This window comes from Hirundo rustica, chromosome 7, assembly GCF_015227805.2.
Source record: "Hirundo rustica isolate bHirRus1 chromosome 7, bHirRus1.pri.v3, whole genome shotgun sequence".
NCBI lineage: Eukaryota > Metazoa > Chordata > Aves > Passeriformes > Hirundinidae > Hirundo > Hirundo rustica.
The window spans coordinates 12162676-12182922 of record NC_053456.1 but is presented as its reverse complement, the minus strand read 5'-3'; the positions used below and the strand labels follow the sequence as shown (position 1 = coordinate 12182922).

Here is a 20247-nt window from a genome sequence, read left to right as displayed (position 1 = left end):
CATAACTGTTTTTCATAAGAGCAGTGCATTCCTAGTTCTTTTGCAATGATGAGTCTTAGATTTTAAACCTTCTGGTTTGTTAATGCAGCTAATATTTAAACTTTGTTCCGTGCTGAAAAGCACTTAACTCTTCATGTATTTTCTAAAATACTTTCAGTCTGCTTTGTTTGATTTGTTATTGTAAAGTAAAAAGCATTTAGAATTTACCTTCATAGGATTTTTTTTCTCAAAACTTCAAATGAAGGAACTCCAGGAAGTTGCATCAGTTTTCATAGTGTACTTCTCTGATATGTAGTGAGATTAATTTTTTAGGCAGCCTAACATAGCTTTGTAGTGTTAATATCCCATGTCAGGATGGCTCTCTTATCAAGGATTTTCTTAAAACTTGAACTCTAAACTTTTCCATAAAATGTTGTTCTGCTTCTATAAAGATCTGTTTAATCATGTGAAATAATCATTGTCCTTTAATTTGTATATAAAATGTGTTAGAATACTAGTAATAGAGTAATTAGAGTTCAAATTAGTAAAAATAATTGTGTATGGTGCTGTAAAAGGCCTCAGATGTGTTTTATGGCTTGTTTGGTTTTGGTTTAACATGTAGTTTCTCCGTAATAGCTTTGGATTTTATGCAGTTTTATCCTTTGGAGTTAGGCAAAACAATCGAGTGTGGTCATACAGTGTAATTCTAGAGTTACTTGATTTAGTCTGGAGCATTCACAGTAGCACTGGCTGGTTAAGTGTGTGGACAGTAATGACTGGAACAATAGTGTAGTGGAATTCCTCCATATCAGGATTTCTTTTGAAGATGGATTTACACTGGGTTGTGGCTCTTCTGATCAACTTGGATTGTAGTTCAGCTGTCTGTATATTTTCTGACTTTTTAATAACCATGTATTTGTTCTGAGGTCAAGACTCTGAATAGAAGTAAAATAATTGAAGGGAACTTGCAGTGTTTTAAAATAATTTTTTAGTGACTTAATGTCTGCATGATGCTGCCTGCTCCCAAATAAACAGGATAAGAGGGAATTTCAGTACAAGTGCCCTTTTACTTTGAGTGTTCTTTGCAAATCTGCTAAGAACAGACTTGCAATAGCAGTTCTCTGAGGTTCCCCCACCCCTTCAATAATGGTATTTGTGGAGTTCTTTGGAGAGCTGCTTAATAATGAAATAAAAGGACTTATCTGTCTTATACCCATAGGCAGACTCCCTGCTCTAAAGCTGATCATGAGGCTTCTGACATCACCATCCCACTGCATGCCGGGATGTCTCAGTGGAGCAGGAAGTCTGCAAATCTGGCTGCTCTTAAAGATTCGCCAGGTGGGTTGGAAATGCAAAAGTACACTTGAGCTGAAATGACCTCTGTAATTAGGCATTTAAACCATATAGCAGAAAATCGTAGTGCTTGAAGTTTTTATTCGCGTTTGAGGACTTGATTGGGAGTCTTTGAAGTCTGCCATCTTCATCCCCCTATTTTCTGCATTAGCTTAGCAACTTTTTTGTTGTTTCTTTCTTTCTTTTTTTTTTTTTTTTTCCTTTTCCCATATAAATGTACTTTGAGAAGATCAGATTAGGATTTTGGAGGTCAGAAATGTTTATAAAGCAGCATCTTTGTCACACTTGAGTGATGGAATGTTTATAGATAAACTCTTTAAAAAATTGTTATGGAAGTTAAAGGCATCCATCTTCAGTTAAACTAATAGCAAGAGCTGGTGCATGTGTCCTCTTGAAAAGAGAAACAGGAAATCTCTGTGATACCTTATTTCATAAACAGTAATTAGGTAATGAAGTCTCTTTGGTAAGTACATAAATAGTGATTACAAAATGGTCAAAATAATCTGTAACAAACAAAGGTATAAAAACTAGAGAAAATGAAAATAATACTCTGAATTTAAACACAGGCATCTTTGAAAATGTGTTGACCTTAGGTTAAATGCCATCAGTACTGGCCAGAGCCATCAGGAAGCTCATCATATGGGAATTTTCAGATTACCTGCCATTCAGAAGAAGGAAATCCTGCTTATGTCTTTCGAGAAATGACATTGACTAATCTGGAGGTAAAATCTTAATATATTTTCATGTATCAATCTGCTGAATCCTTGTATACTACCTAAAACATCCGTAGGTTTTCTTTTCAGCTTGATGGCATAGCCATGTAAATAGAACTGTTTATTTATAGAGCCCTCTAGAAAACTACTCCTTGTCATGTACTTTCCTAAGAGAAATCCTGTCCATAGAATGATAACCTTACGTAAGCAAAAATACCACAGATTCATTTTTCATAAACATATTAATTGGATCACATGAAGGATATATTATCCTAGAAATTTTTACTGGTATCTTTCATAACCTGGCCAAAGAAAAAGAGCAATAAAAGAAGCTGAGAAACTTGTTATTCCCTTGATGTTTTCAGAACATGAAACATTAGAGGTGTTTCATCATCACACCTGAAAGTCTTTGTAGAGGCAAACAGTTCTTACTAATTCCATCTTGAACAATATGTGCAAGAAGGTGGAAGATAAATCCTGCTGAGAGATGAATCTGGAGTGATGACTGCATGTAAACAAGGATCTTTTTGAACATGCATTGCATGATTTGCAGGCCACGTGTAATTTTCAGAACCTCCCCAGCTAGTATTTCAATTTCAGAAATGTTTGGAAATGAGTATCTGGAATTTAGTTCACATACTTATTTCTCACTGCTTGAGTTAGCGGTTGAGAAGCCGGTTTTATAGAGCTGCCTTTTAGTCAATTTGCAGTTCAAATTCCTGCCCTGTGTCCTGTTGAGACAATTGCTCATCTGCTATCAGCCATGGAAGCTCTGTAAATGATTCTATGCCTGAAGGCTATTCAAAATGCAGTAGCTCCTCTTTTGAAATTGGACTCTGGTTGCCCGGGCTGTCCCCTCCCTTAACCAGAGGCCCATTGATTATATTTGTGATACCAGATCAAGGGCCAGGAGCGAGTGGAAAACAAAGTCATTGTGCCTTGTAGGTGTAGGAGCTGCAGATCAAGCCAAAACTGCTGCTGGTCACATAGGGTCTGATGGAAAGCTTTTATTTCTGATCTCCCTTCCTACCCCATTCTGTCATTTGATAATGTGATCTTGTCTCGTTCTGTGAAATTTGGTTTGTTGAGAATATGACCACCTTCTTGCACATCTAGTGTTCAGTTAAATTGCTGGTATCCTTGAAGTGCTTTGCTATTATATGCTCTGTAATTTTTTTCACCTGTTGAAGATGTAAGCATTTGTGGATTTCCTTTTTTCCTTTTAAGAAAAAAAAAAGAGTAATTACAAAATTCAGGATGACCGATGGTTAACACAAATAAAGCACTGCTTGTTGCCTGAAGCCACTTTAATTATGGGTACAAGTTGCTATAAATGTACTATTGATTTTTTTATTGTTATTATTCTTGGCACTTTTTTAAATGGGACTTGAATTACCCTTGATTAAATTTCATGTTTCTGATTAGAAAGAGGAAAGCCGCCAGCTGACCCAAATCCAGTACATAGCGTGGCCTGATCATGGGGTTCCTGATGATTCCAGTGATTTCCTAGATTTTGTGTGTCTTGTGCGAAAGAAGAGGGCTGGCAGAGAAGAACCTGTTGTTGTTCACTGCAGGTATCAAATTTTTTTCCAATTTTATTAAATCATCATAGTGAACTTCTTATCATCAAATACCTTTCTGTGCTTTGTTCTTGAAATAAATATTTAATAGTATTTGCTTGGGGGTGACAGAAAAGCTCAACATTGAAATAAAACAATTATTTAACGTGGTAATCACATTGCAATAAGCAAAGTTTTGAATAGCAACGTGGGTTGATCTGTGCATTTTGCTGGGATGTTTTGTTCTGTTTGTGATTTAAATGCTCATGGTAACAATCTCCATAATTCAGGGAAATGGCAAAGGATACTTGGTAACCACAAGGAATAGGTTCCTGTTCTGCAAAGCTCTAGAATAGCTGTGTAAATGATCCAGAGTGGAAAACGTGGGTGGTTTATTAAAAGATTATTAAAGGACATTTTCTCTCAAGTCTGCAGTATTACACTGTGTGGTATTTTGATACATACATTAAGATGAGACATTTTTCTCTACAATTTACCTTTGTCATGAATTAAAAGAACTTTGTTTAGATCTTTACATATACATGAAATGCGACTTTTCTTTTTTATTGTGCAATAGTTTTTAATATTCTCCATTCCTATAGTGAATTTCAAGATCTTAATCATTTTGAAATACCTAATTAGCAAACTAGAATAATGCCAGCTGTTTTCAAATGAACATGTGCTATCACAATTCTTTGGGAGCAATTCTGTGAATAATATTTGACTTCTCAATTCTGAATACTCCCCAGTCAGTGTTCCTGAGTCAGGCATATGTTGTTCTTTTCAGAGAGAAGCAGAGAAGTGTAAGGGATAAAATAAATTTAAAGACTACAAGTAAACTAGACATTTATTGAAGGAGATGAAAGAAAAATACACCTTGTGTATCAGAAATCGTGTTAGTTCTGCTCTCAAGTTGTTTTATGCAGGTCAGGGTGAATCTTGATGACTAGGGAAGCTAGTACCAGAATGCCAGTGTCTTCACTGATACTGCTTCTCAGCTTCCATTATTGATATATTTTTGGTTAATATGGTTGTGAAAAGATGAAGATGGCAGCCAAATACACACCCTCTATGATATAAAGTGTGCAAGTCTGCAGAAACACTGGAAAAACAGCATTGGAGAGCAGGAACAGTTTCATTCATCTCAAGGAGGCACCACCTCAGCTCCAAACTGGTAACTTCTGTGTGTAATTGAAGCTTGTATGAAAAAATTATGTTTCACAGAAGAAAAGAGATGGACTATCACAGTTGAACATAAATTTACTTAATTGGCCCAACTTGGTGGCTGTTGGGAAGTATAACCAAATTCCAGCAGGGAGTCAAGCAGAAGGAGCCCAGGTGTTCCTCCATATGGTGCAGGCACTCTATTTTTAACATCTCTTCAGTATAATAGGACAGGGCATTAGTGCAACAACATTTGTTTTCAGGACTAAGCCACCAGCTTTTGTGAGAGGAATCCAAGTAGCTAATAGAAAATTATTTTATTTTGTACAATGATAATTTAAAAACAAAATGATTCAAACCCACAGAGATTATAAGACAACAAAGACCTTAAGGAGTTGGAAAGGGTTTTGTTATATCAAGCTGCATAAACCACTCATTTCTGATGTTGTGTCATGTGTCATGTCATTATTTTTATCTTTATGAGGACTTACTAGTTTTGTTGAACAGTTTCTAATTCTTGTTCTAGATGAGATGGAGAACCACCCATCCTGTCCATGATTTTCATGCCCTGTCTCAGTGTTCTACCCCATCAGTCAGTGATTTCTTTCTCTAAGCTGGAGAAACCAGCTATCCTACCTTATGCTTGTCAGAGGAAAGTTATCACATTTTCTGTTGTTGCTGTCCTCTGAATCTTTTGAAATTATAAAATGAGTCATTAGGTTCTTTGACAGTTACTGTTTGTTCCTGCTTGGATTTGATAAAGCATTCTGCATTTAAGTTCTATATGTATAAATTCTAGAAATATGAAACACTACTGAATCATTTTATATAACCAGCACATTTACATCTTGTCTTAAAATTCTTATGACATCACTGAAATATAGAGTAGTTTTAATGCCACCTCCTGGACAAAGATTTAAATAGTAGTTTAGCCAGACTTAATCTGAAATAACTCTTTAAAATCAGAACAAGTAACTTTCAAAATTTGAAATGTTTATAATAATCACTTTAGATACAAATGCTTTGATTTATTGTATGAGTTGGGATAATGCTGGCATTTCAAAATATGTATTTGGCCCTGTATTCCAATGTGGGGAAACATTTGTTTCAAAAGTGCAACAATAATTGAAAATTTGAAACTGTTCATTGAATTCAAGGTTAAATATTCAGTCTTTAAGGCTTGCTGCTTTTGGAAAGGCATATGTGTACATAAAACAAGGTAGATGAATCTTTAGATTTGTTTTATTTTTAAGGAAAAAAAGAGTTTGTCTTTAAGCTCTCTTGATAATTTTGTCATTCTGAGATGTGTATGTTATGGTACTTCCTTGTCTTGAAAGGGATTGATACGTATTTTCAATCAATACAATCTAGATCTACATTGTACTTTTTAATAACAAGAGAATAATCTTTATTGTCACCCTACAGAGGTTTCTAGTAATTGTTCTTTTCCTTACTTGGAAATAGGAAGGTATTTATCACTTGAAGGACATGAATATGATTTTATTGGCCCAACATTCCAGAAATCATCATTTCAGTGATGGTCAAACTGACACAACGTGTCCAGCATGTGCTCGTGTTTTGTTACCCTCTAGATGTGCTTGTGGTTTATAATGGGATTTTACCAAACACCTCTGGAAGTTCTGCTCGGGGGAATGGCTGGGTGAGGCGGTTCCTCTTCCAAGGAGCTGCAGTTCTGTACTGATGGGTTTTGCTCTGTTCAGGCGGGGCAGAGGCTGCTTCCAGACAGACACAACGAGTGTGTGGGGGTCAGAGTGAACAACCCTGAGAATCCAGGAGAAGGAAGGTCTTCAAGTATGAATTGTACTCCAGACACCTGATTTCATTTTCCACTTTGTTTTGTTGTTGCTTTTCCAGTGCTGGGATTGGACGGACAGGGGTTCTGATCACGATGGAGACAGCGATGTGTCTCATTGAGTGCAATCAGCCTGTTTATCCTCTAGATATTGTCAGAACCATGAGAGATCAAAGAGCCATGATGATCCAAACACCTGTGAGTATCATCCCTGCTGTTCTGTGTCGCAGAACAATAATTTCCTGTGATCCAGTCATATTGGATGGATTTTTAATGTACTTGTTGATCAAATTGCGTAGATCACCTTTACCCAGTGTAGCTGTAGCCTTGGCTCCCTGCAAAACTAAATTCCTAAGGCTATTGGAAAGGAGCAATTCTTTAAATTTCTACAGAAAAAAACTTGAAAAAACGGCAGCAGCTGTTTCAGACAAATAATGACAAAAGGAGTCAATTTTCAACAGTGTAAAAATTGCTCAGAGAAGACAGCAGGATTCCAAGTGTTAGGAAATGGCAGTAGTATAAAAAATAAACACAGAAAGAACCAAGACATGCAAGAAGAAACTTCAGTGTTGAAATTCAGTGATTTTATGTTGCCTTAGTTGTAATGAAAACAAGCCTTAACAATGCCCTGTAATAACTTAAATTATCAGAGAAATAATTTTTGTAAAAATTAGTGTAGTTAAATCTACACAAGATGCATCAAAGTAATCATAAGTGCACTTAGTCTGAGAAGAGTAACTTACTAAAGGATTATTTGAGGACTTTCATGGCATTTGATACACCTTAAGATACCAGAATTTTTCATGCAGCTGTAATGTTTGGGTTTTATGAGAGAATTAATGTATTATATTTCAGATTTGTAAGAGTTTTAGAACAGATTTAGAAACTTGTTACTGCATCAGTCAGGTATTGCTTATCTCTAAGAGCAGTTTATGTGTTTAGAAAGTACCTAGAAAGGGTGCAAAGGTTGAGAGTTGTGTTGGAAAAAAGACTTGGATTTTCAGTTGTTCCAAACTTTGGGTACTTCCAGAGTTGACTTTTGGGGTTTTTTTTTTTGGTTGCTTTGTTGTTGGTGGTGGTGGTGGTGTTTTTGTTTGTTTGTTTGTTTGTTTTTGAAAGAGTAATCATGAGTAATTGATGTAGTTCTACATAGTATACAGCATTTAGAGAGAAAGCATCTTGAAGAAAAGACACTAGATCCAGTATCAAATCACAATTTCTTGAAGGTAGCTACTCACTGTAGTAAATTTCATGTCCCTGCTGCTGTTCCTCTGATAAAATTGGAATAAAACTTTTTTGTTCTTTAGGGAGTATCAAGGCTGACAGAAAGTCTGTGTGTCTCCATTTCTAGGTCACCAGTCATTCAGTGCCGCTGAATTCATGTTGCAGTACTCACGTTTCAGTAAAAAGTTGTATTCAGGTAGCACAGGAAGGATGAGAAAGGTGATGATGCATGAAAAAGAGCCAAGGATGGCTCTTGCTGTTTGTGACAGTTCTCCAGGATGGGTAACTGTCTTTCTACCATATGTAGAGGGGAAGAAAATGTTATTAGTAAAGGTAGGAGTTGCAGAGGTGAGGGTTTTAAAAAACTGAATTTTTTCAGCGTGCTCAATATCGTCTGGTCTCCTCATTTTTCTTAGGAAAAAAAAATATTCCAAGGTTCAGTGAAAAGCAGGCGTTCAGTGTATCAGAGGGAGCAGGTCTAAAGGAATTGGTTTTTTAAGGTCCCACGAACCTCAGCCGTTCCCGTTCCTCCTTCGGCCCCTGGAGCTGGGCTCGTGTGCCCCGAGGGGTTCGCTCGCTGTCCGCAGGGGGGCGCTGGGCACAAAGGCGGATTTTACACAAATGAGAGAAATGAAACTTTGATATAAGCGTGACAGGATAGCAAATAATGGTTCTGGTGCTGGATGTCAATGCTCCCTCGTAAGATCTGACATCACTCCCTGCTGCACAGAGAGGGCTGTTCCACAACACTGCCACTGCTGGAGTTCTAACCAGCATAGACGCATCTGTGCAGGATGCAATGTGAGTTGTGGCGCTTTGCGTTTATTTCGGTTTGTTTTCATTATATTCTAATGTAATTACAGTCGGGGGTTTTAACTATTATTTGTATAAAACAAACTTAGTCACTTCTGTGTATGTAGGTGCTAGACTTGGATGCATTGAAGACTTAGACATTATATAACACTAAGAAACAGGTTTTCTGGGTTTTTAAAACATGAAACAGTTTTCTTTTAAATCAGATTCTGACAGGGAGGGGCCAGTAATATGGTGAGTTAATGTAAGTATGAAAAAGTGCTTTGAAACTATGGCTTCTAAATTCAAGAGCGTGGAAACCTCAGGTGGGTGAAATTTCAGCAAGGAAATAAAGAGCAGAAAATTACTAAATAGGTGATGTAATAATAATACTGGGGTTTTGGGTATGACTTTCAGAATATACTTCAAAGTGCCATTCATCCTGTTCTTCTGTTGAGAAGCAAAATGCTCTCATCTGAAGTTCCTTTTGTATTGTTTTTCCTAAACTAACTTTGAAGCACAGAGCTTGGCCTGTAAAGAGAATGGGGAGGGGAAATCTTAGAGGCCATTTCTGTTTCCAAATGATATTTTTCAGTTACATTTGTTTTCAATTTACTGAATCTATTTTCCTTTTCAGAGTCAGTACAGATTCGTATGTGAAGCTATTTTGAAGGTGTATGAAGAAGGATTTATTAAACCTTTACAAGCATCACTGCATAAGTAAAGAGCAAAAAACCTATGATATCAATTGAGGAATCTTGTCCTCTGTAATGAACTGGCAACATTCTTTGTGCCATAATACTGCTTGCAGGAAATGATAGTGAAGTACAGCAAAGAATTGACAAAGGACTTTGAAAACTTCAGCACTGTTGCACTTTACGTTGAAACAAAATCAGTCTCTGAAACTTCTGACCTTCATCTGTTTGAAGACTTTATTTTCGTGATTTGCTCCGAACAAACCATAAACTGAAAGAACTAATTGTGTTCAGGGTAATCTACGATATTTCATTGTAGTGCCATATACTGCGCTTCTGGTTGAATTGCTACAAACAAGGCTTGGAATTATTTCACTCTGTTTTACACCCATGTCTCTTAAAACGAAAAACAAATGAAAAAAATACACTAAGCCATGGTCTTTTTCCAGTGCTAGGTTTATTTCCTATGTACAGACTCTCACAGTTTTGTTTCTTACAACATTAGCAATATTGCCAATACTAGATAGATACACACTGCCTACTGATGCAGCACACTTTGTCCTACACCCTTACTAGAGACCAGCTGGTTGTTAGAGGAGAGCTGGTGTCTGTTAACCCAGCAGTAGCTGCATAATGCCCACTTACCAGCATCTTGTATGAAATAATAATAAAAAATTTTAAAAACCAACATATAAATAAACAGCATTTCTTTGGCACAGCTTGTGTGTCATACACTGGTGTATTCTGATTCGTGTGATTTCAGATTATGTGATGGGAACTAGTGCATGCGTTATGTCTTAACCCCTTAAGTGCCTTGAGACTTACAGCGTACATCCAGTGAAAGGCACTCATGATTCCATGGGGGTGGTATTGTCCTGTCATATTTATCTTAATGGGTTCAGATTTTTTAAATGGCCCTTGGTGCTTGGAATGTGTTACCACAAGGGGTCATGGAAATACCATTCCCTCTTTTCCTTATACAAGTACCTGTATGCTACTCTCTCTAGCAAAAGCACCTCTGCCAACTTAACGAATGAGCATTGTATGCTGCTGTGTTGTAATTATTAGAAAAATCTGACACATTCCTTCCAACTAGTAACTTACTAGCATCTTACTACGAAATGCTGGTAGATCATTAGAAGCTGATACATTGTTTTATCCTCTTGTTGAGAATAGCTGTTTTTCTCGATTAGCTATAACTCTTTAATAGCACTGATAATTAAGTTGAACTTACAATCAGATGTGATTTAATTCCATTACTTTCTAACTAACTCATTAAGTCCTTGTAGTTGATTTCAAGCCATGTTCGTACAGGTCTGCCTTTTCTTTTCTTTGTTTGGAGGGGAGAAGGGAGGAGAACACTATGAAGTTATCCCAGAATTTAATTTCATAATGACCCCAGTCACCTTCTGTTATGCTTGCGCAAAATTGTTCCGGTTGGTATGGGTTGCTTCTTATTTAAATAGGTAGAAGATTTGTAAGAAATGTCTGTCTGATACAGTATCTGAGCTCATTCTAAAGATGCATAAGTGTCCCCATTTTAAAGTATTTTTCTAGTATAGGAGAAACCAAGTCAGAAGCAAGGTACCCGGTGTAATATATTGTAAGAAAAAAACAGTCACTTACTTGACTGCCCTGTGACAGCATAACTTTGTGCCCTCTATTTAAAGGTTTTAATTTATTGTATTGGTTTCCTGAAAATGTTTATCCATTAAATTTTGTTGTAAGCTATATATATAGCATAGAATTAAAATGGAAAGTTCTACGCTAAATAATTTTTAACTATTGAAGAATTATATTGTATAATATACTATGTTCTATAGACATTTGAAACAGATCAGCTATGAACTATTAAATGAAAAGGGATTCAGGCAAAGTGAAATCCTGGCTTATGACTTAGTAATGAGCAAGAACCACAATGCCAAATGTCAGAGAGAGTTTTAAATATTTTTAGAAAACAAAATAATATTAGGAGGGCTGTGGCTCTGTTACTTATATTTCTAGATTTGATGCTTAAGGCAATGTTATCCCTCAGTGAAAAATAAATTTTACAAGAATATCTGGATCTGAACTGAACTGCAAAAGAGTAATATGGTAGCTTTAATCTCAGTTATATTTTAAGCCATTTGCAACAAATAAAAAGTATTTTTTATCGTTCTTTAACTTCCATGTGATGAGGTTATTAGCCGAGTTGCTGTCTAGTTAGAAGGTTATATTGAACTCAACACTTAATGTCCAAAAAGTAAAATAATTCATCCATTATACTAAAAAAAATTTTCTTCATGGTTAAGTTGTAAACAAAAATAGCATTTGCCCTGTTATTCTAAGGGAAATCAGAAACAGAGCATTATATAGCATTGGTATGTCACATATTTAAATACTCTTGCGTAAAATTGCCGTAGCAGTTCAAGTTCAAAAGTCCCATTTATACCACAATTAAGTGTGTGAAATCTATTTGTAATCTGCCATTACAGTTTTGATTACAGACACAGGCAAGAATAATAGGTCTCTTCAAAATTTTCCTCTGCACTGACTTGTAACTATCTGCACTGGGGAAAAAATTGGAACAAAGTACCTATTCTTAATTAATTGGGCATCAGCGACTCAGTGGCTTTTGGCATCTCCAAAGCCAGGTTAAAGGTAAAGGAAAAGAGAACAGCACTGAAGCCTTTCTGCACCAGAAATCAGTCATTTAAATTTTTCTACCTGTTGTGGTATAAATGGCCTTTTAAATATTTTTATATGGCCAAAAAAAGCAAAACTGCATAATATTTTACTTTGGGTTATGAAGATCTGTATCATCTTTAAGAGTTTTTTAAAGAAGTTTTTGTATGTTTCATGCTGTACAAAACATGAATGTATCTTTCAGACATAATGACTTATAGACCTTTATGTGATTGGTGTTATGACTGTTGGATTTTATGAATAATTATTTTCATACCATTTGATTAGGAAAAATGTTGGGTGGGTGTGGGAAGGAGTATGTTTGTAACACTTCCATGATACAAATCCAGTGAAAGAAAAAAAAAAAAAAAAAAGTAGTTTTCGTTGTAAATAAGAGCAATATTATGACAATTTTGTGCCAATGTAAAATGTTAAGATATTTGGTTATACTTTTAGGTTCAGATTGAAAACTACCACTACCATCTCTTGTTTAAAATGGATTTGAAGGCTTGAGGGTTTTTTTTGTCAAAAGACATGGGGCTCTAGTGGGGGCTTTGAGTGTTTTCTGGGAGCATTTTTTGTTTTTGCTAAATATGAAATAAGATACAGATATTGTTTTTTAAACCACCTACAGATTGTCAGCCAGTCCACTTTGAGAAATACTGCATTAGATATCCAGATAACTGAGAGCTGAAAAATTCATTTATCTTGAATTTGAAAGCATTTGGTATTTTCATCACTTATAGGTCTTAAGCAGTAAAATACTGCTTTTATGCATTTCATTTTTATCTGTTTTCTCCCAGTTATGAAAAAGTGAGTGGCTGGGGTTTTTTTCTCACTAGATTTAATGCTAGCTGACATTTGTTCCATGTTTCTCTGTTAAATCTCAAAAGCATATATGCCATATAGATAAAGCAATAACACTTCTCCCAAAATATCTGATTACAGTCTGGCACACCATCTAGTAAAGAATGGATGAGAAAGCAGTTGGGACATTAAGAAACATGAGGAGTTTGTTAAGGAACTTGTGTAGCTGGCAACTTTCAGTGGAGACCTTCCAAAAAACTTCGTGGTACCTGTGGAAGGGCCAAAATGCAGCGGACGTGCTGCAGTTGCACTGCCCAGGGAAACGGGCACAAGGGAAGGTCTGGCATAGAGATGTTGGAGCTCCAGGTATGCTGTGGAGCTGGATTATGTGATATTTTTATGCTTATGCAGTGTGTGTGCAGGTGTGTGGGTGATGTTTGATGGCTCAGGGAATTAACATGAGCATGAAAAGCTCTACAGATCCACCAGTTTCCAAGCAAAAGAAGGTTGTCTAGTACATGTGCTGTAGTTTTGACTGTAGAGCTCCTGCGCAGGCAGTCAGCAAGCCCTTCAGCCCTGAGGATAAAAGAAGTGATTTGGTTATGGTCCATATAAAAATTTTGCATATTTGGACTTCCACCAGTATCAGTGTCCTCTAATACCAGTTGCAGTCTTTTTGTAGCTGACATCTCAGGTCCCCAGTTGGCTGGGCTGGGTGTATTTGCCAATTTTAGTACCCATCTTTTGCCTTGAGACTGAAAAGGTTCTTTCCATTGCTACTTCTAGTGCTAGGATCCAGTATTAAGATCTGGTAAAAACATACTCGTTGATTAACTGTGGATCTTGCATGAATATGCAGGGATTTATAATTAGTGGTGATTGGGAAACGGTTAGAAGGAGGAAATGGTTGGTTTGTTTCAGTGTAACTGTTCTGTCCAGTCTCTGTTATCCCACTGCACTTAGTCACTTCTTTGTTTAGAAGTCTGCAAAGAAGGCCAGTTCCTTCTCACAGGATTTTACCTCTGTGCTTGTCACTCCCACAGGTGTCTGCCTTTTCACAGGGCTTCTCCCGCTACAAGTATGAGATCTGGTGCATAAGCTGTAAATTCTGGCTATTGGCTTTGGCATGTTTTCCTCATTGAGATTTCAGTGGTAACAAAGGAGAGATAAATGACTTCCTTTTAAAAAATGCTGAAATACTCAGTTGTAAAAAGGTAGACATTTTGATTAGAAGCTTCATTTTAAAAAAGCCACAAAAATATCTGATTCTATTCCGCTGTAGCAAGAACGGTGGTTCACGGACTGGCTGGCAGCTTGTTGGTTCTTGTATTTCATATTTAGCAAGCTTACACATTTTAAAGGATCATTTTTTTCAAAGTGTTTTGATGTTTGAATAGTAGCACTTTATCTCATGCTTACTACTGACTGAACTATTGGACAAAATAAATTGGGTTTGGAGAGAGATTCTTAATGTGTTTCTGTACAGAGATGATTCGGATTATACCCTGGTACGAATGATTTCTATTGTTCCAACCATTTCTTGTTGATGTATTTCTGAGGGATTTTCAGAAAATAGGTATTAATAAGATAATGGTATCATCTCAATTTTCTTGTCTTAATAGAAATATGAAGCCTGCATTTGGGAAGAAAACAAAAAAAAAGGAAAAAAAAAAGGTGCAAATAGAAACTTACAGGGTACTTGTAAATTTACCTCTGTGATCTCTCTCAGCTAGCTGCAAATTAACTATGTTTACTGTAAATGTTTCTGCTAAGCATTATTTTTAACATTAGATCAATTACCTGGAAATCAGTATTTTTTTTTTTTTTAACTTATTTGAATTTTGATAACTAAAGATAATGCACAACAAAATTTTAGGAAGTTGTCACCCTTTTGTACCTAGGCCAGGGGCCTGAGACATGAGTGAAAGGGTTAAACAGTTTACGATAAGCTGTTTTATTCTTTAACTAGAATATATCCACAAGGACTAGACTTGGAATGATCCGGTGCAATTATCTCAGTACAATGGGACACCACAGTAACAGCCTATAATAATCTTACTGGAAAATTAAGGTAAGAGGGTGAAGGTTTTATCTTATCCAGTGTATCCAGATTTGTTTTCCATTTGGTTTGCTTCATTTACCAGTGATCCCATTTTAACCAGTCAATTTGGCAGGGCTGTTTGTGTAAGGTTTGGGGGTTTTTTTTTGTAGCAGGTGCTATTCTACGTGTAAATACAAAGGCAAGAATATTATTTAGATCATTATTAACGATCAGATGGTGGCAATATTTTTGCCAGTTACTTCTGGTGATTAATTTGCATTTCCAGCTGTGGCTTTCAGTTGTCAAATTTCATCTCAGTTTCATACTGCTGAATGATGGACTGCAAGTGTGGAGTAAATCATCTCAGAGTTGAACAGCTCTTTTGTTGTTTAGACTAACTCCTGTGTACCTTTATTAATATTGGGGGGACGCAAAGGCTCTTCCCATAAGTAGACTTCTGCCTATAAATTTGTTTAAAAGCACATGAGGGGGAGGGAAAAAAACAAACCAACAACCTAAATACTCCATCTTGGCTAAGCAGCCAGGACGGTTGATGGAAAACGATGGAAACTTGAAATTGGTCAACACTGGACAATATGAAAATAAATTCAGCTTTTGTCACTGCAGCTACTGTATGCTTTAAAGGGCCTTATGTATTTGTCCTCATTTTGATAAATGAAATTTCTTGCCATTAAAATTATACACTAACTTCTACCGAAAACCAGCAGTTCCCAGGATAAATATGCTAATTAACATTTAACAAGTCTTGTTTTAGTCTTAAGTAAAATTTCATTCTATTATGTGAAAAAATGCTGTTATGCATATTTTGTGGATATATTTAATTTCAGTTGACAAATAGTTGTCTAGGTACAGACTTGAAAATATATATATAGTTTACTTGTGGATCTTAATTGTTTAATTGCAAAATAAAGATGTGCTTTAGTAATTTAAAGTTTAATTATTTTTTTTTGTGATTTTCTTGCTACTGTACATATGATTTGGCTGTGCTACATTTATATGTATCTGATGCCAGATAATGTTCCCTTTGTATTTTCCTTCTTGACATTGTATGACATAAATACATCCCTATGGATTGTGCATTAGAATAGGATGCAGATTATCAGGAATTGAGGTGCTTGGCTGAAAAAATATAAACACTTCAAGATTTGCTCTAATGGAATAATAACTTTTAAATTACCTTTTATACAGTGAATGCATTGGAGATGGTGTTCGGTACAGATGATAATCTCATCAAAAAGCTGAGGGGATGATGAACACTGATACAAAGAATAAAAATTCCAGATGGAAGCTTGTGATGAAATATTTGCTGCCAAAAAGTGAGGAGATGTTCAGAACAAAAGTGGGTAAAGATGATGAAAGGACTTAGGAGACAAGACAAAAATCTCATCAGGGATGAGGGTCTGACACCCCTGTATGTTCTTAATTCCACTGATAAATACAGGACTTAAAAGTGAGGACAGCGTGTTTGGATTTGAAGGACAGAAGTATAAACTAGTGGGAGAGCACTTCAAGGAGAGAAACAGATGTAAGAAGAGGCATTCCAGTAGGAGGAGATTTGTTTAAAATGGAATAGGAAGACTGGATATAAGACAAGTGACAGATAATGCAGTTGAATGTGTGCTGTACATACTCAGACTGTATGTGAGTAGTAAATAGTGAGGAAGGAGGAGACTGTAATCACAGGAAGAGTAGCAAGAGGGTGATGTGAAGTAGAAATTGCAAAAAATGAGCAACTAAGTTTTTGTGTCACTGAAGCTATGGGAAGGAAATAATCCTGGTGCCAACATGAGAGCTTGTGAATTGCTTGGTGGAAAGAAGATCAATTTGAGGAATAGTTGAAGATGGTTAGAAAATTTAGGAGAAATGTCCAAGAATCAGGGAATTCCCTGAATTCTTTGTCTTTGGGAGAATGTGAATTTGTAGAGAATAGACTTAATAGCCAGCCATTTACCTGACACAACTCTACTCCAAACTAAGCGTCTTTGATATGCAAACCGTTGGTTAGTTGATCTGCACTGAGAATTCATCAGGTATCTGCAAATCCGCAAGATAAGTTATTTTTCCATGTTAAATATAGTAAGATTTTGTATGGTTTCTTTGGCAACTTTATTGCAAGCTCCCGCAGGTATTTCATGACAAGCTGCTGACAGCAAGCATAATCCCTGCTCCTCTGATAAAAAGTAGATATCTAAATCCCTCCTCCCGTTTTGTGATTCACCTTTCTGAATAAACAGGCACATGAACGTGAATCTCACCTTTCCTCAAAGCTCACCCTGCTCCTCCCAGCGGCAGGAGAGCGATCTGTTGTCAACAGACATTTAGTAAAATCAGCTTGTTGCTTTGTCGGCAAAGGGTGAGCAATTACCTGGCAGTTTTTAATTTTCCTCTGCATTTCACCAAGGGAGCTCGATTCAGGCACTGAGCTGAGGTGTTAATGCGGGTTTCGCTATGCCAATTCCTCTGCCTGCCAGGGACTGACCGGGTGTCTCTGCCTGCGATTCAGAGCTGAACATAAAAAATGCTGTGTTATCTTTAGCCCAAGTATCTGCCGTCCCAGACTATTAACGATCCCTGTTATCCTGGGAGTTTGAGGGTGTCTGGAGCTCCTTTACTCCGAGCTCTGTCACTCTTAGCTGGCATTACGCACGGAGAGTTTATATTGCCTTTCCTGAGGTTTTCCTCAAATACTGGCTTGGACACATGTTTGTGTAATAAAAACCAACGCAGTAAAGTGCAGCCCTCTGTAGTTGCTGCCGAGGAGCGGGGCTTGTCGCCAGGGGCTGGAGTAACACATAAGAAAAGCGATGGAAGCGTGGAGCACAGGCTGTGCGTCTGGGTTTGAAGGACTTGAAAATACAAACTGCATTTTGTAGCCTTATTTCAGTATATAAATGCTAACAGCGTTCGTTTGTAGACGACTCCGCTTTATTACACTGATAATGCTGCCCTTTCAGGCACTGTTTAAAGATACGATTTTCTTACAAATTTTATGGTTTAAGCGCGCGTTTGCCTAAAGGTTCCAGTTCCCGCTGGGCAGCACAGAGGGGAAACCTCCACGCCGCATTAGCAAAAAGTCCAGAACTTTTGAGAAATCATCTGAAACGCGTCCCGAAGGCTCAATCCCCAGGGGTGGCAGGGTCCCCGGGAGAGCCCCACGGGGCCGCGCCGGGCTCCGCGCTGGCCCCCACCCCCCCGGGACAGCACGTGGTCCGCGCCGGGCCCCCCCACCCCCCGCGGCGGCCCCTCCGCCGGGCGAAACCACCTGGCACGGGAGAGGGGGGTGCCCCTTCTCCAGCGGGCCCCGCCCCGTTAAAGGGGCGATGGGCTCCCGGCGCGGCGGGAAGCAGAGAGTTCCTTCTCCCGTCCGCCTGCCGCGCTCCCTTCCCACCGCCCTCCGCCTCCATCTCCGCGCCGCCACCGAGCAGGAGAGCGCGGCCGGGGGAGCCGCCAGGTGAGTGAGCGCGGGGGGAGGGAACGGCCGGCGCGTCGCTGCCCGTTTAAGGGCCTCCCACGTCGCTCCGCCATGTCCGGCGGCCCGGCCCTTCCCGGGGCTCCCTCACCGCCCCCCGCCCGCCCCCGGGGCCTGGAGGAGCCGCCGCGGGGACGCTCCCGCAGCTCCGCAGGTGAGCCCGGCAGGTGAGGCCGCCGCGGTCCCCGGGCGGGCCCGGAGCGGGGCCGCGGGGCCGGGGCGTTATATAAGGGCAGGGGCGCCGCGGGCAGGGGTCGGAGCGGGCGGGGAAGGCGCCGGGCGGGGCCGGGGCTCGACCCTCGGGCCCGGGGCTGAGTCCCCGCACAGCTCCGGGTGTGGGCCGTGCAGCGCGACGGGAAGCGCCGTGCCCGAGGGGCGCTCGGCAGTCCTGCGGGAGCCGCTCTTGCACGAAGAGCTGTGAGCGCGGCTCTGGGGCGGGAAGGGTCGCTTATCGCTTGTTTTCGATGGGAGAGGTGCAGCGTGTGAGTCAGGAAAGGAGCCGGTGGTATGAAGTGCTTAGTTGCTTCCCAGCTGTGGAAGATCACCGTCTCGGAGAAACGCGCGGTGGCGTTTGTATTAATGAAAGATTGCACAGAAACAGTAGGAGATCTGCACGATCGCCGGTTTTTTCCTTTCGCGTACTTTGGTGTAGTCCCAAAAAGTCACCCAACGGTCGCCAAAGTTCTGGGCTGGGTTTTTTTCAAAGACTTTCACAGCCAAAGACTGTGGGTCCTTAAATCAAAGTGAAAATCTGTTGGACTTTTTGATTTTTCTTTATCAAAGCCTGGGATTTTCTAAGAACTTTATTGCAGGCGCTTTTTTTTTTTTTTTTTTTTTGCGTTTTTTTTTTTTTTTTTTTCTTTTTTTCCCCCCCCTTTGTTTGGGTTTGAGGTTTGTTTGTTTTGGTTTTGGGGTTTTCTTCTATAGAAAACTTAACCCTGTTTATTTTCTCTCTTGGGTTTTGTAGCAAAGATGCTGAGCTTTTTCCGCCGCACGCTGGGACGCCGGTCCATGCGTAAGCATGCGGAGAAGGAAAGGCTGAGAGAAGCCCAAAGGGCTGCAACCCACATCCCTGCAGCTGGGGACGCCAAATCCATCATTACCTGCCGAGTGGCGCTGCTGGACGGGACAGATGTCAGCGTGGACTTACCGGTATGGGTGATCCAAGTGTGTTCCTGAAACACACTTGGTTTGTGTTTTCTGATGTGGATTGCTGTTTGCGAGTTAGGTGAAGGCTTTGCTCTTTGCTGCTGGCAGTCGACCCTGTGACTTGATGTCCTCTAAATTACTGCTTGTAGAAGGATTCTGAAAGGATAGTTGACTTTGGAATTCACTGAAATTCAAGAGTGCTTTGCTTGATGTCATCGTGTCTTACACACTGGCCATTTTCTAATGTTTTAATGTAATTGTTGTGCTAAGGCTTATCTTAGAGAGGGTAACCTGTTGGGTGGATTGGATTTTCTTTTTGGTGAGCTATCTATCTTGACGAAGAAGGTGAACCTCTTGGTGTAACTTGTTGAAGAGGAGGGATGAGCAAAAGTTCTAGCAGGAATTTCTGTGTGGGTTGGGTTTGGTCTGGTTTTGTGTCAGAAATGGATGCAGTTTTTAATGCTAACTTGAAAGGGGAGGGGAAGAGGAAAAATCTACTTCCTTCCCCTCCTCAGGGCAGATTATATAGTAGGGATTGTCTCATAGCATGGTGCTTTATTCGGAGTGAGGTGTTAGCCACTGTTTTACATTTCCAAAGCTTCCTTAATATGCACGTGCCTGCTCTGCTTGTCTAATTATATACCTGTTTTTGGCCAACAGGATGAGCAGTAGCACCAGAAGTGATGTGCTCTGTTTTTCTATTACCATGTGTTATAGTTGTTAGTGACTTGTTTTAAGCTCACAGAGCTGAGCTTTAGGAAGTTAGGAAGGTGTGGATCTTCCAGACCTGGCTAGTTCCAGAGG

General features: G+C 39.0%; 2 protein-coding genes across 8 annotated transcripts in view; both read left to right on the top strand.

The window, feature by feature from the left end:
• PTPN4 (protein tyrosine phosphatase non-receptor type 4) overlaps positions 1-14409 on the top strand; it is a 108152-nt gene extending 93743 nt beyond the window's left edge. For all 3 annotated transcript variants that reach the window (XM_040069395.1, XM_058421315.1, XM_040069394.1), the window contains 4 exons: positions 1926-2054; positions 3471-3619; positions 6644-6779; positions 9235-14409. In XM_040069395.1, the coding sequence (XP_039925329.1) occupies positions 1926-2054; positions 3471-3619; positions 6644-6779; positions 9235-9321 (501 nt within the window). In that variant the 3' untranslated portion in view covers positions 9322-14409. The remainder of the gene's footprint in view (positions 1-1925; positions 2055-3470; positions 3620-6643; positions 6780-9234) is intronic.
• Positions 14410-18147: 3738 nt separating this feature from the next.
• The window catches only part of EPB41L5 (erythrocyte membrane protein band 4.1 like 5), a 52721-nt gene continuing 50621 nt past the window's right edge, over positions 18148-20247 (top strand). For 2 of the 5 annotated variants that reach the window (XM_058421305.1, XM_040069410.1), the window contains exons 1-2: positions 18334-18448; positions 19262-19446. In XM_058421305.1, the coding sequence (XP_058277288.1) occupies positions 18349-18448; positions 19262-19446 (285 nt within the window). In that variant the 5' untranslated portion in view covers positions 18334-18348. Of the gene's footprint in view, positions 18277-18333; positions 18462-18652; positions 18777-19261; positions 19447-20247 lie in introns of those variants that run through there. The other 3 variants (XM_040069411.1, XM_040069412.1, XM_040069414.2) reach the window with 3 other exon arrangements.